Source organism: Phaseolus vulgaris, chromosome 4 (assembly GCF_000499845.2).
Source record: "Phaseolus vulgaris cultivar G19833 chromosome 4, P. vulgaris v2.0, whole genome shotgun sequence".
Lineage (NCBI taxonomy): Eukaryota > Viridiplantae > Streptophyta > Magnoliopsida > Fabales > Fabaceae > Phaseolus > Phaseolus vulgaris.
The window spans coordinates 35,263,242-35,288,196 of NC_023756.2; the positions used below are offsets into that span (position 1 = coordinate 35,263,242).

The following is a 24,955-nucleotide window of genomic DNA, read 5'->3' on the forward strand; positions in this document are numbered from 1 at the left end:
CAATTATGTAATTTGATATCTGTGTTTAGTTGAATATTTAATACATTTATTAACATAATTAGAGATTATTATGACTTTTCAATAATGAATTGATTTATAAGTTTTTTTTACTTGATTAACTAACTTAATAAAGTCATGTCATCACCATATGTAGTATAATTAAAATCCACAAATGTTTTCTTTGACAAAGTGGAAATAAATAGAAGAAAGGAAAGAAAAAAACAAAGAATTGTAAGAAATGAGTGAAAATATTTTATTATGATAAATAAAGAAAGTAAAAAAAGAGAAATTAAAACAAAAAAAACAGTGATTATTATTATTATTATTATTATTTCATAGTTAATATTTAATAAAGAACATATTGGAGAATCAAAATTGGTCTAATATGATATTTGGATGACAGTACACAGCTAAATTCAAATATCTGCTAGAAATCAAAAGCAGAAGTTAATCTTTAAATCATCAAACTTCCACCAAAAGAAAAACTTATTTTTATGGGTGAAAAGGAAAAAAAACTTTAATAAGAGTAAGTAGAAAAAAAAAAGTGGAAAAGAAAAACAGATAGTGTAAATATGCATGTTGTAGCTATGGAGTATGATTGACTATGTTGTCACTTACTTGCTTTTAGCTCAAAGCCCCCAAAAAATATTACAAATGGCCTTGTTTGAAATAAGAAAAATGTTTGGATGAACTTCTTCATAGCCCAACAACTAAAGTACCATGAAAATCACACATTAAGATTTCACAACAAATATCACGTGACATATCGTTGGACATGATGCATAGTAGAGTATGGGGACAAACTTAGAGCATTATAGACAAGGAAAATTGATCTAAGGTGGACAACTTTATGCAACCAATAGTCCAAGGCTACCATGCCATCATGCCATGCAGTAGTCTGGATTTTGAAAATGTTATCCATAAATCAGAACTTGAATAATATACATATGAGCAACAGTATAACATCAGCCTGCATAATAGTCTTATCAAAGTCTCTTTAATGCAGAAAAAGTCACCCAATCTCGATATAAAGTCATGCATCTGGGAAATTTTCAAGTCCTTGCACCCACTTCTAATTATGCACTGATACTGGCTTGGTAGATCCTCCACTCTTTGGCTTCTTGATTGCAGGATGTCTGAATTGTTTGATTGCAGGCTTGTTAAATGATGTATTTGTCATCCTCAAATGAAATGGCCATTAGCAGATTCTCAATCACACATTGTGAAAATTTTAAAAACATGAATTTCTTGTTCTACTTCTACAGTGTCTTCATTCTAACCTTCGAACAACTTGTAGGAGATGGACATGGAAACAACGATTCCAACTAATGACATTAACTGCCAACAGAGTCACCTGATAGATATGTTATATCATCTTTCTCCCATTAGACATCTAAAATAGGTTCCATAATGTCATATGAACTGTCTGAAATTTGTTCTAGTTCCATGGATGTTAAATCAGCATCCTGCCTGAGTTGCTCGTCATCAATTATCCCTGAAGTCTCTTCAGATATATAATTCTCGTTTATGTCTGAAATTTGTTCAAGTTCCATGGATGTTCCATCATTATCCTGTTCGAGTTGCTGGTCATCAATCATCTCCGAAGTCTCTTCAGAAGATCTATAATTGTTGTTTAAGTCTGAGTCTGGTTCAACATTCTCAAGCCTTTTTGTCCATGTGTTGACCTGTGTAGATTGAGATTGCACTTTGACTTTTATACGCTTTCCTCTGCTGTATCTATATTCCCATTGTGGTGGTGGATATTTTGCATGTAACTTATGGTATTTGTCTAGCATACCCAGCTCTTTAAAGGCTTCTCCAACCATTGCGACAGTAGAAACACTAGGTCGCATAGCAAGCTCCTCAATGTCTGCAAATATCTACAGGAGAAATCAAGAAGTGAATATCCATGACGCGTTAAGTCTGAAGTAACTTCAAATAAAGTATCTTCCACTCATATTAATATAGGGACATGTTAAGTTGACAACTATTACTCAGTAATGTTACTGAGTAAATAGTTTAAATTGATAGAGTTGAAAATCATAATACCTCAAACATCTTCTCATGCATGCCCTTCTTACGGTAGACAGATATCATTTTATCGAAAAATCTACGAGGCAAACTTTCCATATACTGCATTAATAACTTTGTCCAAAGCTCTTCAGCTTCATCAAGTCGATCATCATTTACTAAAGCATTAATTAATGTAAAATAGCTTCCCATTGTCTTTCCTTGACCTTTGCTTAACATCCATTTTGTTACCTACAGTACCATTCAAAGAATAGGGAAACAAACAAGAATAAATAAATAAATAACATCAGAAAAACATACTAATTTCGGGCTGAACATCTATTTTTAGGGATATCAAAAGCAATGGGTCAGTGCAACTTTAGAGAAAGAAAGAAAGCATACAAAATAATGTTGCATTACTATTTTAGAAGTACCTGTATTACACGCTTCCACTCTTGTTCGAATTCTAGGGTCTTGAGCGCCTTTTTTACTGTAATTAAAGGGAATTCTAATTCCCAAGCAACATAGGAATCAAGAGCTCCATAAACTTCTTCTTTGACATTTGACAGTTCCTTAATCTGTATAAGACATAGAGAAAATACTTTTTCAGAAACACAAAGCAACCAAGAAAAATAAGTACAAAAGTTTCCAAATTAAATGAGAAGGCCACAACTTCCCAGAGAAAACAAAAATGAAGCTTAAATTAACAACAGAAATGAATATATGGTGTTGATAATCAAATAATATCATTCTGAATCTATTGTAATAAATTTGGTTTATAGCCAAGAATATCTCATATAGGGGAAACACAATATCCTATGATCTAATCATATGTAATGAATGCAATAAGCCTATACAATCATGCATCCGTGGAGCATTCTGACATGTGGATTTATGCTCAATATGCCTCCATTTTCTCTCTTGTAACATGGTATCAATGCAGCAACATTCTCTGTGACTTATTTTACTATTTTGCTGAGTTCCCTTAAACAAAGCAAATTGGAACGCTAATTAGTCAACCTAATTTTGTGGAAGAATAAGAAACAAAATGTCGTAGTATGATAAAGTGTTGAAGCATAATATAGAGTCATGCATCAGTAACACATGAGATCTTATAGATGAAATAGCTGCTCAAAGAACTCAAGTTCGAAGATACTAGTCTGATGACACTCATTTGTGGTAGTCAAGTTGGTCTTCATATTGCTTCAAATCTAGTATGTCATGAGGACCAAACATATTGAACTTAATTCTTATTTCATCATAGAAAAAGATAAAGTAAAGGGATATTACGGCAAGATTTGTCAACTCTACTGACCAATGGACAAATGTCTTTACTAAATTCCTAAGAGGACGATTGATTATATTTGTAACAAGTTGGGATACATAAATGATGTATACATTTCAACTCAAGGGGGATGTTGGGAATCAAATCATCATATTTTAAATCTTATTGTAATAAATTAAGTTTATAGGCATGAATATCTCATTTAGGGGAAATAAAATACCCTCTCATCATGTGTATCAAATGGAATAAGTCTTTATAATAATGCTTCTATGGTGTATTCTAACAGTTTTATGCTGAATGTCCTATATTTTCTCTCTTGTAATAAAGGAAATGCCATATGAAAGGACTTACAGACTTAACAAGCTTCTCAGACTTGGAAATGGTCCCAATTTTTTTATTAGTCTTCCAAACTCTGGGATACCTTGGTCTTGGACCTTTTGCAGCACATACCTGATATTAAAAAAAAAAACTGAGATGAGTTCACTCACTCTTTCATTTCCTAGAGCCAAAACGTCTGATGTTAAAAGTATGCAATCTTGCAAATTTTGGTTTCCAGAAATTAATAATCATAGTTCTTTGGATCTTACCACAGTGCCTCGTGTACTTGCTGGTATTTTAATGATTTCAAATGTCTTAGCAATAAGTAGAGGAGAATCTGTCAGTGCAAGCATCTTGAGAACCCGAATAACTCTAAAATAAAATAGAAGACAGAACATCATGAGGACATAAACAATTTCTAGGACTTACAAATAGTACAGAGTTAATTTTGTTAGCATATAAGTTATTTTTGCCTTAAAAAATGATTGACTGCATGTTTGGTGTCAATATGAAACTTTTGCCAAACCAACAAATGTTAAACAGAAAAACTGTTTTCATACTAATCATCACAGAGACAAAGCAATTTAGTCAGTTTCTGATTCCAATTTTTGCTTATAGCAGATTCTTCATATTCCAGCTTCAGTGTAGCACAACATAAATAGTAGATTAAGTGACAGCTAGCCTGATACATAAAAACAACATGATTGCAAGAATGGTTATGCTTTAAGGGAGGGACTTGGCGAGAATGGGAGTTCAATTTTATCTTAGATTTTTGTGAATAACAAGATATTAAGCATTGTGGATATTCACAAAATAAAATAAGGGATTATCAAGATTGCAAGGGAAGCTTCAGGCATAAAAGTAAGGGATAACCATTCAAAATACCAAATTGTTACCTTTAAATGCATTACAATATAGAAAAAAACAAAGGAAATATTTAAAAAAAGAGTCTTGTTTTTTCTTTTATTTTTTATAAATCCATTCCCAAGCATCATTCACACATAAGGAACATGTTTTTCTATGAACTACATCATTTCATTTTGTTTTAGACATTAAAAGCTGCTATGAGTTTCAAATTGACGATTAATTAGCTAAGAGGGAAAACAAATCAATGAAGAACTTAATAATTCCAAGTAACGAGCTTAAATCCTCGCATTTTTGTCATCTTAATCATTTTTTTCAACCACAACCACTCAACAGCCATCGTTACAGCATGCAATTGCACTGAGAAATTAAATTTAAGAGAGACAAGAAAATAAACTAACCACGGCCTGATACACTTGAGCACAGTGTTGTGGAAGTCGGAACTCAGCGTTTAGAACTCTTACTCTTTTCCACCATTTCAGAGAGAGAAACAATATTCTAACTGTAACCGAAGAACAACGAACATGAAATACCGCTAAGGTGTTTGGGATGGATATTTTTTATTGCTCGACGCGAAACGACGGCGTTGTGTTCCTGTAAGGTAGGGCTGTGGTGTCACGTGCGTGTACTCGGGTCGGGTCAGATACGTTAAATAGGGTTATCAAACTCGCGGGTCAACCTGTTCGAGTTTACGAGTCAATTGGAGCTTGGCTAGTGAACCTTGAGTGAACTTGTTTTTTTTGGAAAACTCGGTGTAGACTCGGACAGACTTGTTAAACTCGCGAGTTCGAGGTCGAGTCAACTGAGAAAAATCCAAAATCGATTGAGATGTTCGTTGTCATAACACACCGCGCCGCGCCATGTTGGTTGTGAGTTTGTGGATTAATTGGAGGAAAGGTTAGATTTAGGATTAAGTTATCACAAACACTAACAACGGACAAGGATAAATTATATAATTATGAATTATATAAATTGACAATAAATATTTATGTGCACAAGTATGTTTCAAATTATTTTTTTTTGGAGCAGAAAGAAGTTTTTTATGACTGTTCACAAGGATTTGTTTCTTATTTTTATAATCATAATGACAATTTATACAATAAAATTTGAACTTTTAGAAAATTAATATATTTTTCTTTTTTAAAATTGTGTTAGAATTCTATTAGAATTATCATAAATCTAAAAAATACTTTTTGAATTAGACACTTCACGGATACGTGTCCTATAGGTGTCATACGAGTGTCGGTATCGAACACCGATACGTCATTTAAGAAAAGTGTCTAAGATTCATAGATTGAGAGTGATTTTTTGGTTAGGTTTAGAATTTTTAACTCGATTGGGTTGGCTTATGTTTTTTTAAGGGTTGAGTTATTTTTAAGTTGGGTTGGAAAAATTTAAGCTGATTGGGGTGGGTTATTTTTAAGCAGATTGGGTTACTTTTTCCTATGCGTTGGAATAAAATCGGATCGGATCGACCCGCAAAAGTAGGACTCGTGACCAGGCGTAGAAACCTTACAATGGTTTAGTCCGTAGCTGATCATCAGGAACCGTAGCAAAAAACAAAGCCTCATCTTCTAGTTCAAATCACTATGGATCTCTCATAATATTCTCTGCCAACCAAAAACCACGCCAATAAAAAATATACTATGATGATAATCGAGCCTCCCATCGCCGCCCGCTTCCACGCCGGAGCCGCCGCGCTACCTCGTACTCTCTCTTAACTGTTCAATCTCTCTCTCTCTCTGTTTTTTCTTCCAATTGTTTGGTTATGTTTTTCGAATGCTTTCGCTGACTCACCTTAGCGGTTGATTTCGATTAACGGAATGTGATGTTGGAGATAAAACGGCGGCGTTTGCAGTGTTTCGGAGTTCTGATGGAGTAACAGTAGTTGTTATTAATTCGCTCGTTGAATTTTTTTGGCTGATATTCTTTCTTTCAAGTGTTTGGTTCTGTTTTTCGAATGCTTTCTGTGACTCACTTTAGCTTTGATTTTGACACGTTGAGTATGATGCTGTGAGATGTTTTAATTTAAAACGGCGGTGCTTGCAGTTCGAATGGAGTAAAAGTAGTTATTATGTATTCGCTGATTCAGTTGCTCTTTTTGGTAGATAATAACCGTTCAATGTGGAGTGCTGATGATGTGAACGGTGTGCGTTGTGTTGCGTCGTGCCGGCTCGCATGGAGCTGCGGTTTCGATGTGTCTCGGTATGCCGATTTTGTATTTATTTATGACGTAGAGAAGTGTGTTTGATGATTGTGGAGTGTAATTGTGGGAATTAGTTAAGTAGTTTTTTGTGGTTACGAAAGTAATGGATAATCGTGGAAGGATGCTGCTAAAGTGGAGACCTCAAATGAATTTAACTAGAATACTTCCAATCATGGATTTTGTAGAATTGAAAATTGTTGATTTCTGTGATAGTGACTTTTGTAATAGGTACTTTAAATGTTGTATTAAAGATGATTTCTTATTGGTAGACGATGAAAAATATTTACAATAGTGAATTATTAAACTTGACCGCCAAAACTCTTTGGAATGAAGCTCAATGAGATCTAGAGATAATGTGTTCACCCATTTCCACATTTGATGCTGAATGATATGTCAAGTCAAGTATTAATATTCAGTTGGATGAACTGCTGGCCATAAATCTAAAAGAAGCTATAATGTAGTTTTCATTAGAAAGGGTGCATGTCTTGAAGCAATGTCAGTTGCAGTTCCCTAAAGCAGCATACTTTCAAAACTTATATTTTTCTTTAATCTGGCAGTGGAAAAGTGTGTTGATGAATTCAGAAACGTCTTGTTTTATCTGTGAAGCTTATTTTGAAAATTTTGGCTAACTTTCATGCCCAGAAATACCAAACGTTTCTCAGGAAATGTATAATAAATGAATATAATTACACAGGGTAAGAAGTAAAATATACACAGGCACTCCATTCACAAGAAGAAACAAACTTCTAAAGAATAGAATTAGGGCATCACAAGAGCATCTGGGCTCAGCTCAGGATCCTGTAAAGAAAAATGAGAAGTCATCCTATCATCCATTTGAAGAACTTGCGGTGTCGTCATCAGAGAGTACTGAAGATGCAACACTTACCGCTGCAGAAACAAGCAGAACAATTATTGAGGTACTCAGTTGTATTAATTTTGCTAATCAACAATGTAACCTCATTTAGATTTTCTCATTTTAGTGCTAAATTGCGCAACAGAGAAAGAATAGCTTTCTTTCTGGATTAAACAATTGCTAGAAAATGCCCTTATGTTCCAAAATCTGTAGTGTTCATATATGAAGAAATTAATGATGGTAGAAGTAGATGTCAAAACAAATAGCTAGTGTCCCCCTTTCTTTTAAAAAAATGTTCTGTTCTCTTCAGTAGGTTTGATTTAGCATTACTTGTTTTTCAAAATGTATATAAAATTTGAAAATAAGGAAGACAATTTTATTTTTAGGTTGATATTTGGGTATGTAGTTAGTTACCAGATAAAATAAGAGAATTAATTTTCTTTTGTGTGGTATTATTCTTTTTTTGGACCCAGGTGTTAATTGAACTATTGGAAAGAACCCTACCATAATTTTTTTCTTTCTGTTTTGTTTTGACTCAAGGTAAGTATAGAAGTTGACAAGGTTTCTTGCAATCCTACTGAATAATAGCTAGAAATTTATATATGAAAAAAATATTAATTAAAATTTTGTTGGGTTTGCCAACTATAAGTCAAAATAATCGACTAAGTTTCTTTTTAATAAAATTATCAAAGTTATAGAAGTTTATTAAAAGAATTATTGAACTCATCATTCCTGAATTTATCTTTGAAAGTTTAATGCCAAAACTATGAAAATATTCTATTCTATTAAATATTTTTATTGTAGAAGAAATTGTTTGGTAGTAACAAACTGTGAGCCTTGGATCCTTTATCCCTAGGCTTAACTCATTCAGCAAAAACTCTGAACTGGAGGGAAGAATCTTATCAGTTGCATTTATTCTTATTATCACAATTAATGATTGCGGTATATCATTTTTAGGTTAACAGCAAAGCAACACTGATGTTCTCAAGTTTGATTAGTGATGAATTTCACGAAAATATTATTTGGCCAGATTTGCCTTATTTGACTGATGAGCATGGAAGTAAGTGACGGCTACATGATTGTCATTTATTATGTATTAATTATCTTGGGCTTGGGAAGCTTAATCCACTTAATTAAATTCTGTAAGCATTGCAGATATATACTTCCAAGTGAAGAACGGTGAAGATGTCCTGCAGTCCCTAACAACAGAAAATAATTTTGTGGTATGGCCATGCCTAACATTTTAGATAATGCCCTGGAATATTGTTTTTTCAAATAGTTACAGTCAGCTTTAACATTAAGTGTTCTGGCATGCAGTTTATGTAGACGTCTATTTAATGGAAAGCTTTATTTTGCTTGAATTTGAGTTCCTGATTTTTTTGAATTACATTTTATGCACTAGAAATTACTAAAATTTCCTGCATTTTCTTGGTGATCATTCTATATTGTTGAAAATGTAATTTGTGAACTTTTGGGCCTCAACAATCTCTTTATATTCTACACTACTTGCTTTTTGTGTTTCATTATACTATTTGAAGCACAAACAATCAATCCCTTTGCATAATTTGTGTGCTACTTTTTCATCTCACTTTCATCTTTCATTCGAGTCTCCTTTTCTGTTGCATAATTGCAAAGTTTGTGTCTCATGATATGTTATAATGTTTGGTTTATGGATTGTTTGTTCTGCATCTTGTAGCAAGTCATTGTTGGTATTGATTCCATGGAAATGATCTCCGAGATGGACTTATCTGGTCCTTCAGAAATTGACTTTGGGTTTGAAGAAATTGATGATGAAGACACAGATGATTTAGACGAAAGCGATGAAGAGGATGAAGATGAAAATGAGAATGAAGATTATGATTCGGTCTGAATTTTTTTATATCACTTTGAGGCTTATATTCATTTTTGAGCTATAAACACCTTCAATAGGAAAGAGTATTCATTATTTGTATATTATTGTTTGCAGGAATGGGTGGCTGCTTTTACAGATGATGATGAGCAAGATGATGATGAAACACTTGCAGACTGGGCAAAATTGGAGACCATGCAAGCTTCTCATCCGATGTACTTTGCCAAAAAGTTGGCTGAGGTAGATATTGATGTTAACATGTTGATTATATAATGCCTTTTTATGACCTAGTTTATGGCTTTAAGAGACCTCATTCTAAAATCCTTTATATCATAAATTTCCCTGGTTTTATGTTATCAATTGGCTTCATTATTATTATAGATTGCTTCAGATGATCCTGTTGATTGGATGGAGCAGCCTCCGGCTTGTGTGGCTATCCAAGGGGTTATAAGAGCTGCTTTTGTTGAAGAACATTCCACAATACAGAAGCACCTATCTGCTGGTCAATCCAGTGACACCGACATAAGTAAATCCATAGAAAGTAATGGGGAAATTGGTGCGATTAATGGTCATGTGCTTGATTCAGGATCTTCTGGAGATGATGAGTCACAGCAGGTGGAAAACAATGGGAATAGTATTGTCCCCATTAGTGAAGCTCCATTTTACAAATTGGAGATGATTAAAATTCAAGTGTTTTCTGCACAAGGGCAACCTGTAAGTTTACTGACTTTTATGTTTTCTTGTGATTGTTTAGACACAACTACTATGAATTCATGCACTAGATCATTCATCTTGTTCATATTAACCGATCCTGGTGCCTTACCACACAATTTGCTACCTTAACCAAGTTAAGTAATACGGAATGTTTTACTGAAAACGGTAAAATACCGAAAAAAGCAACTTGTACAATAATTTATAGATATTGACCTTAAATTTGGCACAATTGGTATTTTTTTTCTGGAACAACCTCAGTATGATAAGTGGTGTCTCATCAGAATTGATTAATTTGTACTTATACTTCTAGTGAATGCACAGCAGAATAGCTATAAATTGATGGAGGCACGAGCAGATAAAGAAGAGCATAGATAATATCAAGATATATCTACCAGAGTTTGTTTCCCGTGTTCTATAGTGTGAAGTTAGGAAATTGTAATTTAACTAACTTGTTAGAAACTTAAAATTGTTAAACAAATAGCGTTTGAGGAAAAGAAATCCCATGTAGTGGCTTAGTGGAAGAAGTAATACAAGATTGTCTATCTCAAGTTATTTTTTTGGTCCATAGACATGGTCAACTAGTGTCTCAAGGCTTTTTAGACTTGTCTGGTTCAGCCGAGAGGTAAGTAAAGTCTGACCAAGAATTGTTTCCGTCAAGAACTGAATCCAGCAGTGCCCGAATGATTCAACTTAGGGTTCAACACATTAAGCACCTGTGTCCAACTCCTTGGTTTCCCCAGATTAAATATGAATAATTTAGACCTGCTTGGCACTTATTGTCATAATATGAAGTATATATTAGTTATTGCTTCTGATTCTTTGTAGACTGTCCTTGAAGTAGAAGACTACATGAAAGCCCAACCTGATGTTATTGCACACTCTGCTTCCAAAATCATATCTCGTTTGAAAGCTGATGGAGAAAAGACCTTGCAAGCCCTTAAGTCCCTGTGTTGGAGATGCAAGAGTATTCAAGTGGAGGTAATACATAAACTCTTGAAAATTATTTCTTTAGAGCACTTGTCACCTGTTTCATTTTCTCTAGAGCAATTGTACACAAGCATATGCACATTTACGTATTCTCCAATCAATTATCACTTTGATTGCAATTTATTGCAGGAGGCTCAACTTATCTGTCTAGACTCGCTCGGATTTGACCTAAGAGTTTGTTCTGGGACACAGATTCAAACACTGAGATTTTCATTCAAGAAAAGGGTACACAAGTCGTTTTTAATAGATATAAGTTTAAATACTTTTACATTTCATAAGTTTTGATACTTGTTCTGCTATGTATGTCCTTGTAGTTTATTCCCAATTATTTTCACTTATTGAAAATTACATCTCCAGGCCACATCAGAGTACAGTGCTGAGAGACAACTCAACGATATACTATTTCCAAGAATTCACCCAAAGCAGCAAAAAATGAAACAAACGCATCAAAATGAATGCTAAAATGGTCTACGTGATTTTTGTATGGTTTGTATGCCTTTGGTCAATGATTGTGTATAAAAAGTGAAAGGCAGGGAAAAAAATCCCATGTAGATGCCAATCAGGTTATGTAGTTTGAATTACATTTAATTATTATTTAGTTGGAAGTAAATTTTTCCCCAGTTGCTTCCTTAGTCCTGACTCTTGATTTCTTATCCACACTTTTTGTATTCATCTCTTTCTGTTGATTAATCTTAAACCTGCAAGTACAGGACAAACAACTAGAGACATTAGACCCCAGTATATTATTGGGCCTTTTAAATTCGCTGAACTTAAAGGGTGCTATGGTCAATTCAGTGGCACCGGCACCGGCAACATGGAACCCAAAGTTTGCCGTGTCGTGAATGTAACTGCAAAGCCGGTAAGTTGAATGCCTATTATGACAATAGTTCTCCAAAACTGGACCGGTTCCATCTCTCTGACTAACAAACAATCTAAAGGCAAATACTTCCTACGCCCAACATTTCTTGAACCTGCACCCAACATAATTTTAAAATTTTGAAAATGTTCCGGAATTGAAAGAATACATTATAGAAAAGTAGATTGAAAGAGATTGTTGTGTTTTTGGAAATAAAAATTCAGAAACAAAAATCAAAATTTCATTTCGGATAAGAAAATCCAGAATTGAAAATAATACATTATGGAAAAGTAGATCCATAAGAGATTATTGTGTTCCGAAAATAAAAATCCAGAAAATAAAAATCAAAAGCCTGAATAAGAAAATTCGTAACACAAAAAATTTGTTCTATCCAAAAATATATTCTTGAAAATGGGATCTAGAACGTACTAATTTTTTTAAGGGTATTTTCGTCTTTTTTCTTGAAATTGGGTGCAGTGATATGGTGCAAGAAACAATTGTCCAATCTAAAATATATTTTTAAATTTTGTAATCTGAAATACATTTCCAATTTGGAAATATATTCCAGATTCTACTCTGTAAAATATTTTTGATTATAGAATCTATAATTTACGATTATATCTTTGGATTGTGCAAGAGTACAGATTGAATAATCTAAAATACAATCCTTTACTTCTAAAGCAAAAGTTCACAAGTAAGAAACTAATGGAGTAGAATAATGAAAAGATTGAAAGCAAAATAAAACAAAAAGGGGAAAATGGACATTTTAAAAAAATTAGGGTGCAGTAGAAACATAAGGAGATAAATGAAGAAATTGTCTTTTTTTCTTTATTGAAAGATTAACCATAAATCTAATGACTACAAAAAAGTGAACTGTTTGCAGAATTGCTTTAAAAACCGATTTGAACTACTATAATTTAGTTTTTTATTTTTTAAAATTAGTATAAAATATTTTAGCTATAAATAAAAACATATTTAATAAGGATTACAAATAGGTATAATTACTTTGTCAACTATTAATCTTTTTTTATAAAACTATATACTCATTCTAATTTGTAATTTTTATATCTTGAGTTTTTATAATTTTATATTGCATTGATTTGTCAATTCGTTTTTCATTTTAAATGTCAATTTGTTATTTGTCAGTAGACATTATTTTATTTTATTACAATTTAAGTAAAGTATTATGATATATTTTTTTAGACTTATTTTGAATGTTATTATTATAATCTGATGATGTATTGATGCAACGGTTAAACACTTTACGTTCACGTATGAAATATTTAACAGAAAGTTTCGTATTCCATTTTTTAGTGTAAAAATTGTTATAACAATAATAATTATAATATTTCCAGGGAGATTAGTTTTTATCTTAGTGGATTGGAGAAATCTATATTACAAGAGCGATAAAAAACGGGATGACATTATATTTATTTATTATTTTATTGATCATTTAATTATTATATTTTATACTTTATTAACTGTATTAATTCAATCTAATTCATACTAATTCAATCACAAATTTTAATGTTTAAACCAGTGAACCTCTCATTATTCTGTCGAGGATGAATATTTTCAAGGAGATTATATACAGATGGAATTGATGCTTGTCTGATTCAACTTGAGTCAACAAAAATTATTTATAATATGCATCTTCAACACGACTTTTGCTCGGAACAATTTAAGCACTAATTGTTATAATCATTTACAGTTGTTTATAAACAGGTAATAAATTATGCCTATACTTAGATACTACCTAAACACTTACACAATTAGATATACTTATTTTGCAATGCTCTTTTCAAATTTGAGACTAACAAAATCACTAAACGCAATAAAAGTTTTAGACTCATTTAGTTAATTTAAGCAAAATTAAATCCCGTAAAATTCCAAACCATAAGTTAGGACAATTCCTTTCTATAATTTTCTGTTATTTAAATTATATTTCAAGAATGCACACAATCTCGGTTTTAAAATCCTGCTTAACAAGATTTTCCAAATATATAAATCTTCAAAATTAATTCTATAATACTGGAACGGCTTTAACGAAAGTGCAATAAATTGAAACTGATTGAGAAGACTTGAAAAAAAAAAAACTAGCGTGTAAACTCAATTTGTTTCACTAAGGTTATGAAAGTCATGAAATGGATAGGAATGGCTAGAAGAAGTGACTTGATTATTAACATTAGCAAATGATTAAAACTTACAGTTAAACTCACACAGCTGGTGTGTAGAATCAGCTGTCAATCCTCTTGAAGAGCATTTTGTATCCTTTAGAGGATCAGTTCACAGGATCCCAAAGTTGCTTGCAGCAGATATGTTAAGGATTCTCTGGGTTTTCAGCTATCAAGTCCTGAAGCTATTTGCCAATCCCGGAAGGAGGAACTCTTTGTACTCGATGAACTTAGATGGCGCAAAACTCTTGTTGACTGAAGCTGGACCGTTCAGCCTGGGATGCCGTACTTTCTACAGCCAGCCACCACTCCTCATCTTCATCACCAATCACCTCCTGCTTTAAGATATTTTATTGAATAATATTCAGTGTTATGTACATGGAATTATGTGGCCAATTAAGATAAATGAACCATCTTTAGCACAATCATGCTCTAGGACAAAGGTCTGTCTAGTGGCAAGCTATGTTTGGAAAAAAAAACCCTCTCCGGGTGGTGCCTTATCTGTTCATAAGAAACCTTGTATCTTAATTTTAAAACTACATTGAGATCCTAAACTTAAATGATAAGATATATCTTTTCTTTGTCTAAATATCTTAAATATTTAAAATTAGAAATTTGAATAGTTATACCAGCAAGTTTAATACTTTTGCAACTTTTACCCACATAATAACTACTGACATACATGATACATCAGTGTTTAAGAGTCGGTGTAAAGTAGTTGATGTATACACTCTGTTTCACCAAGAGGGGGTACGACCAAAAACATAAAATGAGGAAGTGAGCAGATGCACTACAGCAATAAAAAAACTCAAAAGAGAAAAAAACAAGCAATGTTAAGAAAGTTATATTCTTTCGAAGAGATATTTGCTCTAGGAAATTCTTTACAACCAGTAATTGACTCACGCCAATACGGCAATTCCGGAATACATACAAATCCTCCCACCACGCTACACATGGAGAGGGACAGGGGTCAAATTTTACTCCAAATGAGTGAAAGGTAAGATTCATCTTAGGTCCTCACAATCGCTTGCAAAGGACTTCACCACCAGCTGAGCTAGTTGACACCTCTAACATAACCCATTTGATTCTCAGTTTCAATTCAAATATAACCCTACTTCAATATTTAAAGACCCGTTGAAAAAAGTCACAATGTTAAGGATTATGAAAGGTCAAGTTTGGTCAAATTTGAAATAAAATGAAATCTAAACAAAGTTATTTAGGTGACCAGAAACAAATAATTTGTAAGTGACCAGAAACAAATAATTTGTAAGTGACCAGAAACAAATAATTTTAAGTGACCAGAACCAAATATGTCAAACTCAAATTGGATTGGATAAAATTACCACGTTCCATTCCTTACAATCAAAATTGCAATCTAAGCAAAATACCCAATTGAACCAATTTGGATTACTTCGAGTTCGTTGAATGCACAACTTAGTTTTGATCCTCCTTCACCCAATAGTTTTCCAACAAAATTCTACCATATCGGAAAACACAATCTGCCATTACGGTCTTATAATAAAGGGCATAGGGCATTAGTCCAATAGTGGAGCAAGATAACAACGGACAAGGGAGTCTTATGGCCATTGTATGTACATGTTAGGGTTCAAATCAAGATTAAGATTTACTAACCATAGTGCTTGGCTCTGTCTTTGTTTGCTTATTCTCCATATCTTCAACAACTCTCATGGCTTCTAGCCACCAAGAATCGTTGGAGTTCTCCTCAACAGTGTCCTCATATTGTAGAAAATCATCAAGTTGATGTCTCCACTTATTATCCACTGAATGTTCATCTAACAACCCAAAGGAGGAATCAATTACATCTGACGGATTGGAGAACACATGAACTGGGATTTGTCGCAGTGGAGACCGGTAACCTATTTCCATGAATAATGAATTAATAAACATGTTAAAAGAGAATGGAGAACTGAGTGTGAAAGGGTCTTCAAGCACTTCACTGTAAATATATTAACCTCTGCAGTCAGGATCGTGACATTTCTGATAATACACTGCCATTCGTAGATCAACCACATATATCACTGGACCAGTAAATCATCAAATTAATATGTTGCAATCCTATAATAGAGAACACAGCAAAATTGAAGACAAGATGCAACCACACTTGTAACAATAGAAACGAGAAAAACATCCCTGCCTTCGCTAAATTTACAGTCATTTGAGAGCGGATACTTAACATTCAGAGATGGCCAAACAAACAACAGTTCCAGCTTTCATGATAAAATAACAAAGCACTTCCAGGGGATTTACCATTGTTGCTTTTATGATGTCTTCCAATTCGCTCACAGTATCTATTTTTTGTCATGCTGTAGACCATCAGTCCAAATTCCGAGAAAAAATACCAGCTATGAATGTTTCCTATAATTGCAGAAAAAGAAATCAACACAATGAGAAGGGTTATGCTGAAATCTCAAGTCAGGGAAAACATGAAACCAAGAATACACAAACATACACACACACATAAATATATATATACATATATATATACACACGGTACCTACTATCTAGTGACAGCTATGAGAGGAGTAAATCTTAACTATACAACCATACATAGATGGTTAAGATAGTTTTAATTAGTTTTTATACAGTTGACATTTACTTTTCTCACTCTCATCTCATCTCTCACCTGATATGCTTCCTCTATGGGTGTGTGTATGTGACTTAGGAAACTATAGTATGCGAATGTCACTACTAAAAGTAAAAGTACTAAATCATTGAACAAGATCAAACTTATTATGTTGGTCCATTTACTTATGCCAAAACATGATTAAAGTAATAAAGTCAATATTACAAGTTGACATGTATCACCTGGTATGTTCCCGACAGAGGCAACAGAGAGTATAAATTTGTCCAGAAATGGGAACGGTGACTTTCCCATGAAGTATGTAGTAGAAACATCGCTTGTGCCAACATCCAATGCAAATTTTTGAAGAATTTGGCATGAGTTTTCTACATTACTACTCTCCTGTCAAAGTTAAAAAAGCATATTAAGCGCATGAAAGTTTAAAAGTCAAACAAGCTGTCCAGTTATGGGTATGTGCATACATAGTAAAAAGATTTTGTTGAAATCTATAGATTTAACATGATAACACTTCATACGTAAAGAAAGTAAACTTTACATAGTTGAAAATAATAACCAAAGAATGAAGCACCAATATTTCAATTAGCTTGACATGTTTGTATTTGACGCTGATATAGGTTGTTTTATCCGTGTATATCAATGAATTATCTAAATCTATGAATGACCAGAATTTCTATTTGTTTCATGTATTTGATACCGATACTTTTAGATACTTCACCTTAGAGCATTTATATCCAACACGACTACATGAAACATATAAATATGTATAATATAAAGACAAAAAAATATCGTCTCGTGATAAAGAGAAGATGAAACTTGTTCTTTATAAATTATTTTAATAAAGACATGAGATTAATAGTACTATTCCCAGGAAGTAATTTATGATGATAATGATTTATAACTTTATTTATTTAGAAACGTTTAAAAACTATGCTTTTAATGTACATTTGCAGAATTCCAATTATAAACTTATTATGCTTCATGAATTTTTATACACTTTTAAATATATATCTATATCTATCTATCTATTTATATATATATATATATATAATACTCTATTATTTTAAAAATAATCGTACTGCCCAAACAAAGGCATCTATTCAGATACCTGCACATTATCCGAGCATCTTTGAACTAAAAGAAATAAAATTGAAGCAATAAAAGATTTATAAATCTAAAGCTCAAATCTACCTCTGTATCAAAATGCAGAGTTTTCACACAATCTAAGTCTGTTTTGCAGACCAGATATGTTTGGCAATCAACATCAATATTGCATATCAAGGAAGCCATGAACATGTCTTCTTCACCCTGTCACTTAACAAAATCAAACAGAAAAATAAGTAAAAAAATTGCACAAAATGAATAAAAGGCAGAATGAAGACATATATACACTGATTTGCTTATGATAATGCATATTTTTGGCTTGCATTGCAATGAATAAGATCCTACAACTGTCTTCAACAGGAAATTGACAACAATACATGATATTACCCTTTTGACATGGTAAATAATTTTTTTTCATATACAAAATGCCCCACAGGTTCTAAAAGAAGAATCATGATGACCAGTTCCTTTAAAGGAGCTCTATGTCCATATAATGGCTTTTCGTATTCCATTTTTAATGATGCAATGCAAGTACAAATACTAAAACTAAACTTTTCAAATTTCATGTAATTTTCTTCTTGGAGAAACTCTTTCCAAATAACATTATTTTGATGGAATAATTCAAATAGCAAATATTAGTAATAAAACTGCCATACCAAGTCCTTGCACTTAAATCGCTTTGTCGGTTGAAGAACTGAACTTTTTCCTGCTTTTGAAGAAAGAGCAAGACGGAAACAACGATTCCGAGAATATACTGCAGTATCCACAAAAAGTTGGTCTGCAGATTCCTCGCTGCCAGAATCTTTCATTACAAACAATTTATCAAAACTTTTATCTTTCGCCCTTGCTTTTCGAACTCTTGAGCATATCTGGTAATATGTCATTTAGAGTGGAAATGGTTGATAGAGGATACTGGATGCTATACAAAATAAATATAATAGAGCAGTTTTCCCTTTTACCAGCTAAAAAAAACATTTTCATAAAAAGTAATTAACATTGAGTCATTCATAATTTTACTGAATCTAAACAATAGAAAGAAAACCAACCTAATCCAAAAAATTATATATAGCTAAGGTTGAAAATACTCGGACTTACTTCTGAAACAAATGCACCCGCGTGAGAGTTGTCCTTAAATGCAGCCTTTGGTATGCAAACTATTACATGACGAGAGAACTTATCTGCAAATGCAAATACTGAGATAAGGGTCATTCCTAACATGGGAAAAATCAGAATTCATGTCATAGAAGCACTTAACAATTGTTTTACATGTAAAAAGTAATGAATAAAGAAAAACTACTGTAAAACAAAGTTGGAATTAACAATATGTTTTAATATATGAGAAATTGTTTTGTATCTTGGATTATCTTTAAGTTGTAGTTTCTCTATATTTCCCATTGTCTCTTGGAATTTGTTATCATTTCTCTTTATCTCGTGATATGTATCCTTAACTAGTTAGGATAGTGAATGTGAAAGTGCTTCAGGGGTCCATTGGTTCAAAAGATGAAGCCCTTAGCACTTGGCACAAAGTCTTGGGGACTGAATCCTCCAACCAGAGCATTTCAGTGAAAACTGGACAAGACAAACAATCTTTATATTCACTACTTCCAATGGTTTGGTCAACAAACAGCACCAATGACAGCTGTCATCTAATATTGAACAAGTCAACACTGATCCCTAAGTTTAATCAATATGTGCCAAAGCAAACTGCAACTGTTAAAGTACATAGATTAGCCACAAATTCTTTGGTAAATTATATTTGGCAGAAGAAAGAAAAAATTGTACACAGATGGAAGGCATAAGAAAGCTACAGGATCAAGAATTCATGTCACGTGACAAAGTAATATATTGAAAGGAAATTCGTATAAGCAAACAGCAAAAGCTCATCAAAGATATAGGCAACACACATAACAGTAAGAGACCTGACCAAAAGACATACCTTCAGTTGAAGAATCAAGTTCTAAAACCCAATCGTGGTCTCCTTGGATTGCATATTTTTCAAGTAAGGCTTCTAGAACCATTGATATCAAGAGATCAACCATTTCTTCTCCATTCTTTTCTTTGTTGACTTTCTTATTAAACTCCAAATCAAAATAAAGGTGACATGGTAAACCCTGGAAGCAAAAGGAAACATTAAGACCAAATAAGCACCTAGTTTAGAGATAATGTAACCACGACCTCATTTTAATAGTTAAATCGGTGAATATAGAAAACACAAGATTATTACCTCTTGAATAACCTCATAATGATGTCGGAATTTCGGATTCATATTCTTGTACCTGAGTGTACAGTCATCAGCAATTATATTGACACAAGGATATTACTAATCAGTTGCTATGTAACAAATAATGAATCATATGAGAAAGGAATGTGAAGGAAACCTTTGCCAGAATTCTGTATAAGTAGACACGAGGAACCTTCTTTGGCCATTAAAGTGGTCTTGATAGCTGAAAACATGAACATCTGCTTGTCCTTTGGAAAAATTCATTGCTTCATCCTGCTTAGGGAATGTCATCCAAACTTCCTTTCTATACAAACACAAAGCAGGATTCAAGTCATATTCCAAATCATACATAAAGTAAAAAAAGAGTAAATCAGTAAACATATGGAATGTGTAGCGGGTAGAACCAACATGCAGCATCTGGCAAACCAATACCTCACGTTCAAATTCTTTTTCGGAGAGAGATCAGGACATATCTCTCGCAATAATCGCCATAACATACGGGTTGGCCTTTTGGGAGGCACGCCATGAGGAGATCCATAAAATACTATTGGAGAGAATTGCTTCCCACGACCAATACTTTGTGCTTTTTTGGCTACTACTGATTTAAGCTGAAATTGTAATGCAAAGTATTTTAATTTTCATGGAAAGATAGTGTATGAGCCAAGTTGCACACATATGGGTAGAAATACAACAACATTTTAAAAACAGCTTGGGTTGAAGAGGAAGCAATCTACTGAACAACAACATATAAAAAATGTAAGCATCCTCTGTTTTCATTTCCAAAAGTTTGTATAGCAAAGTTAAAATCATCAACTTTCAAAGACAGAACAAAGTGAAAATAAGTTAGTATAATTATAACTAAAAATGAAAACAGGAAATATGTTCTCAAACCAAACACTCGCCAATTAAACTGAAAGATACATTAAATTCCATAACATTTTAATTCCAATAATCCAATAATAAGCTATAACAAGCAAGCTAAAGTTACCTAGTTACTTAAAGTAGACAAAAATTTTAAAGGGATAAAAGTTGTGATACTGTTGGAGTCAACTGTGCGTTGGAGAGTCCGAGTCTCATATTGGGTGAAAACATGCAAGAAGAGAAACATAATGCAAGAAGAGCAACATATAAGGAAAAAAGTCACAAAAACCTATAGCCTTAAGGCTTTGGATTGAAGGTGTATCATGTGTTCCATTGATGACTTATATGTTCCAAATTTCTCCGTTGGTCTTGGTGACTGACTCATATGAGTACTGACATTAATTGGGTGAAAAAATCTTAGACACAGTTCCTCGTGCACCTTTTAGAATTGTTCTTCAATCAGAATTGAAGTTTTAATTCCTAATCTATATTGACATCTAATGAACCTTTATGACAATGATCACTAAAAAGAAACTCTAATTTGATTAGAAAAACAGCACCAAAAGTACCTATAAGCTTTATCTAAATTTAGTCCTTTAATAACAGCAGAAACTACATTACTTTCTCCATGGAAGATTCAATGTTGGTTTTTCTGATGCGCGATAGGGGGGTTTTCAGTTCTTCTCCAACCGATTCTGGACCTGGAGATTCCAAACTATCTTGCTCCATTCTTCCTCTGCTTCGTTTCCTTACCCTCGTAGCAGATTCTGAGGCAACAACACATTTCATTTTAACAATTTTTTTTTTTTAATTTCATACAAAACAATAAGAAATTGGAACTTCATTGTTTCTTAGGGATTTGGGAGAGAGTGGAAGAAAGATGAAAATAGAAGAACGTACTGGGAGGTGTTAAACCGCACTTGAAGCACGCGAACAAGCGATCAACGTCGTTCATGTTGCTGCCGCTTGTGGTAGTTGATGATGGCATTTTCGTTTTGTTTTTTCTTTCTGATAATTTTTTACCTTTCAGCGGGAATTTGAATTTCGGAGAGAAAAGAAAATGGAGGGTTCCGACCGGATCGGGCCGTTTCGGCCTAAATGGTTCGGGTTGGGAAATTGCTTCCTGCATCCCCTTAATTTGAACTTGCACCTCCACAATCGGAACAAGATTTTTAAAATAAAATTTGTGAAATACATTTTGTAATAAGTTTTCTAGAACAATATTTTCAAAACATATATAATACCTTTTGTAATGCGCTTTTTAGAATGAATTTTTTGAAAAACGTTTTCAAGAATACATTTCATGTTTCAGAAAAAGCTTTCCATCGAGATTTTTTTCCAGTGTTTTCCTTATCTTATTTTTCTTCTGCAATAGTGACGGTGCAGAAGTGACGATAATTGTATTAGATCAGAGCGCTAAGCTCAGTGCTTAGGTGATCGTACATCGGCACTTGCATCGGCAGGTCGGTTCGGTGGTCTGATCGAGTTATTAGGCCACTTAAGTGGGTTCTAGGAATGCGTGCGTTGAGGTTCATTCATATATATAAGGCTTGATCAGCGAGAAAGTGCAGGTGGTGGATATAGTACATTCGGGTCTAGCACGATTAAATATCCCCAAAGACACTTAGGCCCAAGAGCGCTAGGGTTTTCGAGAGTAAGTTACATGCACAATACGTGAAGGCTAGTGCGCCTACAGTAAACAGATGAGCCCTATGATGTTGGTACATGAGTTGGTACCCTGACGACCATGTTGTTAAGATTATGCACTCCTAGAAGGGAGATTCTGGGAGGTTGTTGCATTAAGATTGTGCACATTGTAACAGACTCTCCTCCCATCAAACCTACTTTCACTCGAGATAAGGTTCTCGTGAGTGAAGGGTAGTTACAAGGAGTAACCTAAGAGTAGTCTATAAAAGGGACTTGAGATCCCTGGTAAAGGTACACCGTTTCTAAGACTTAAACTATTTGCTTACTTACTCATTGTTACTTAACCCAGTACTGACTTGATCGTCGAAGTGCAATCAACAGGTAGGGCCCCCTCTGTTTCAAACGGAGCCGCATTCCAACATCCTAGGGAAAGAGCAGAGGCACACGAATTCACAACCTATTCCCAGAGTCAACTGGCGACCAGATCAACCGGCAAGAACAATAATGTTAATGATAATAGTGGTGAGATGCATTGAGGGAGAACCGTACAGGACAATTCAGTCATTTTACCCAATTGTGGAGTACAGGTCTAAAAAGGAAGGGTGTAGGAAGTAATTTCCTTCAGGTTGACCTAATAAAGCTAACAATCTTAGTCTAAAAAAAATCATTTGTTTTTTTTACCCCAATAATTTTTGTGTGAACCTTCACTGGGAGTGGTTAAAAAATCAAATTACCCCTTGTTGCCATTGCCCCTTGTCATGGTTTTCCATGGTTGTCGCGTCACCCTGATTTATGTGTTGTGACATGATGCGTTCAAAGAAGAAAATGTAATGGATTGTCCAATTGTCATGGTTGTCCATTGTTGTTGCGCCATCCTGATTTATGTGTCCAATCTAGAAGATACTTCCAAATCATGTAATATGAAAGTCATTGTTTGCATAAAAAAAAACTTTTGAATTGTGTTATAGAAGAATCTAAATCTGATTAAACAATCCAAAGTACTCTCAAATTAGACAATCTAGAAGTCTTTGTTTTTAGAAAATAACTTTCAAATTGTGTAATATGAATTTTTTTTCATGCAAAAAAAATGACTTCTTAGATTGCATAATTCAAAAGTATATTTTTTTATGAATTGTATAATCTAAAAGTAAAAAATAACTTTCAAATTGTATAATTTAAAACTTTTTTTCATAAAGAAATAACTTATCAAATGTATAATCCGAAAGTTAAAACAATTCATAAATAAAAAAAAGTTTTCAAATTTCATATTCTAGAAGTCATTTTCTATAAGCTTTTAATTCATATAGACTTTTAGATTATGTAGAAGTTATTTTTCAAGACAAAAAGAAATTTGCATATCTATGAAGATACGAAAAGAAATTGTTGTCGCCGGTTGACTTCAGTTGGTCTGGATCGAGAGCTCTGCTTTTGGTTTGTCTCCTCTTGGTGCATTGGAACAACGCTACGTTGGGACAGAGGGGGCTTTACCTGTTGATCACACTCCAACAATCAAGTCAATGAGAGCATACAAAATAAGTATTCAGTTTCAGTCTTGAGTATTCAGAAACAATGTACGTTTACCAGGGGTCTCAAACCCCTTTTATAGATTTTCCTTCAACGACTTCTACTAATGAGAACATAATCTCAACATAAAGCATAACATAAAAACAACATGTTCACGTGCACCTCTTATCTTCCGATGCTAACAACAGATAAATATTCTGTTTATACGTGCACCATTATTCTCAACATCTTTTATTTTACATTTAATTAGCGTATGTGTTATAAATATACAGAAAATTCCTACTATTTTAATTATCTTTTCGAGTTCTCTTACTCGCGCTTGGACCGAGCTCATGATCCACCCTTTGGGGCTATGTTGGCTCAAAAGTCAAGTTGACCATACCAAAGTGCTTGGACCGAGGTCCCGAGCACTACTATTCAATACAAAAATTATGAGGGTGAGAAAAAACATAATCCATTTCTTCTCTTAACTAAAGGAGAGAGGATTTCTTCTTGCACCTCATGATTTTCTTTTACAACCCCATAGATTTTAAAATCTCAAACTTACCCTTTGTGATATTAAATGGATTAAAATTAATATATATATATATATATATATATATATTGAATTAAGCTTGTGATTTTTAATATGTAACATTCTGTAGTTTAAATTAAAATACTGTTGAAGAAATATGTATGAAAAAGGGTAGAAAAGAAAATAGTCATTATTTTTTATCGTTTAAATTATAAAATAAAATATTGAAATTTTAAAATATAATTAAAAATAAAATAAAAACATACATTTAATTACATTATATATTGTTGTTGTACATGCATAAATTATGTAATACTAAAATTAAAATGGTTATAATCTGAACCATTTTTTTTTAAACTGGAAAAAATT

General features: G+C 33.2%; 3 protein-coding genes across 7 annotated transcripts; 1 reads left to right on the forward strand and 2 right to left on the reverse strand.

Moving 5' to 3' along the window:
• Positions 1-812: 812 nt before the first annotated feature.
• LOC137837563 (pentatricopeptide repeat-containing protein At4g21190) lies at positions 813-5,053 on the reverse strand. The gene is made up of 6 exons (XM_068646587.1): positions 4,879-5,053; positions 3,883-3,985; positions 3,647-3,745; positions 2,445-2,588; positions 2,050-2,262; positions 813-1,880 (listed from the first exon to the last, which is right to left on the reverse strand). Exons 2-6 carry the CDS (start codon positions 3,964-3,966, stop codon positions 1,386-1,388), a joined length of 1,035 nt encoding a protein of 344 aa, XP_068502688.1. The 5' UTR covers positions 3,967-3,985; positions 4,879-5,053; the 3' UTR covers positions 813-1,385.
• Positions 5,054-5,902: 849 nt separating this feature from the next.
• Positions 5,903-11,718, forward strand: LOC137837564 (uncharacterized protein At3g49140-like). Its single transcript, XM_068646588.1, has 11 exons — positions 5,903-6,184; positions 6,586-6,682; positions 7,378-7,600; positions 8,494-8,596; positions 8,692-8,759; positions 9,233-9,400; positions 9,503-9,625; positions 9,767-10,099; positions 10,925-11,077; positions 11,216-11,311; positions 11,444-11,718. The coding sequence occupies exons 1-11, from the start codon at positions 6,124-6,126 to the stop codon at positions 11,546-11,548; spliced, it is 1,530 nt and encodes a 509-aa protein (XP_068502689.1). The 5' UTR covers positions 5,903-6,123; the 3' UTR covers positions 11,549-11,718.
• A 2,309-nt stretch (positions 11,719-14,027) lies between these two features.
• Positions 14,028-21,926, reverse strand: LOC137837565 (uncharacterized). 5 transcript variants are annotated; one of them, XR_011085487.1, is made up of 14 exons: positions 21,802-21,918; positions 21,523-21,668; positions 20,473-20,648; positions 20,198-20,344; positions 20,044-20,095; positions 19,756-19,930; positions 18,915-18,997; positions 18,476-18,688; positions 17,907-18,023; positions 16,943-17,099; positions 16,385-16,492; positions 16,075-16,155; positions 15,749-15,993; positions 14,028-14,451 (listed from the first exon to the last, which is right to left on the reverse strand). XR_011085487.1 is itself a non-coding variant. In XM_068646590.1 (14 exons), the coding sequence occupies exons 1-14, from the start codon at positions 21,887-21,889 to the stop codon at positions 14,347-14,349; spliced, it is 1,878 nt and encodes a 625-aa protein (XP_068502691.1). In that variant the 5' UTR covers positions 21,890-21,926; the 3' UTR covers positions 14,028-14,346. The 5 variants fall into 5 exon arrangements, 2 of the variants coding, with proteins under 2 accessions (XP_068502691.1, XP_068502690.1); XR_011085488.1 differs by having other exon boundaries at positions 16,090-16,192; XM_068646590.1 differs by having other exon boundaries at positions 16,090-16,155; positions 21,802-21,926.
• Positions 21,927-24,955: the final 3,029 nt, after the last annotated feature.

Excerpts from the sequence above, each read along its gene's own strand:
- LOC137837565 (XM_068646589.1), bottom strand. The coding sequence starts at position 21,889 with ATGCCATCATCAACTACCACAAGCGGCAGCAACATGAACGACGTTGAT. Across the intron at positions 19,931-20,043 it reads ATTATGAGGTTATTCAAGAG|GGTTTACCATGTCACCTTTA; the intron begins GTAATAATCTTG and ends TTTTGCTTCCAG. Across the intron at positions 15,994-16,089 it reads TCACGATCCTGACTGCAGAG|GTTACCGGTCTCCACTGCGA; the intron begins GTTAATATATTT and ends TCATGGAAATAG.
- LOC137837563 (XM_068646587.1), bottom strand. The coding sequence starts at position 3,966 with ATGCTTGCACTGACAGATTCTCCTCTACTTATTGCTAAGACATTTGAA. Across the intron at positions 2,589-3,646 it reads CTGAGAAGCTTGTTAAGTCT|ATTAAGGAACTGTCAAATGT; the intron begins GTAAGTCCTTTC and ends TGTCTTATACAG. Across the intron at positions 2,263-2,444 it reads AGTGGAAGCGTGTAATACAG|GTAACAAAATGGATGTTAAG; the intron begins GTACTTCTAAAA and ends ATGGTACTGTAG.
- LOC137837564 (XM_068646588.1), top strand. The coding sequence starts at position 6,124 with ATGATGATAATCGAGCCTCCCATCGCCGCCCGCTTCCACGCCGGAGCC. Across the intron at positions 6,185-6,585 it reads CGGAGCCGCCGCGCTACCTC|ATAATAACCGTTCAATGTGG; the intron begins GTACTCTCTCTT and ends TCTTTTTGGTAG. Across the intron at positions 6,683-7,377 it reads TGCGGTTTCGATGTGTCTCG|GGTAAGAAGTAAAATATACA; the intron begins GTATGCCGATTT and ends ATAATTACACAG.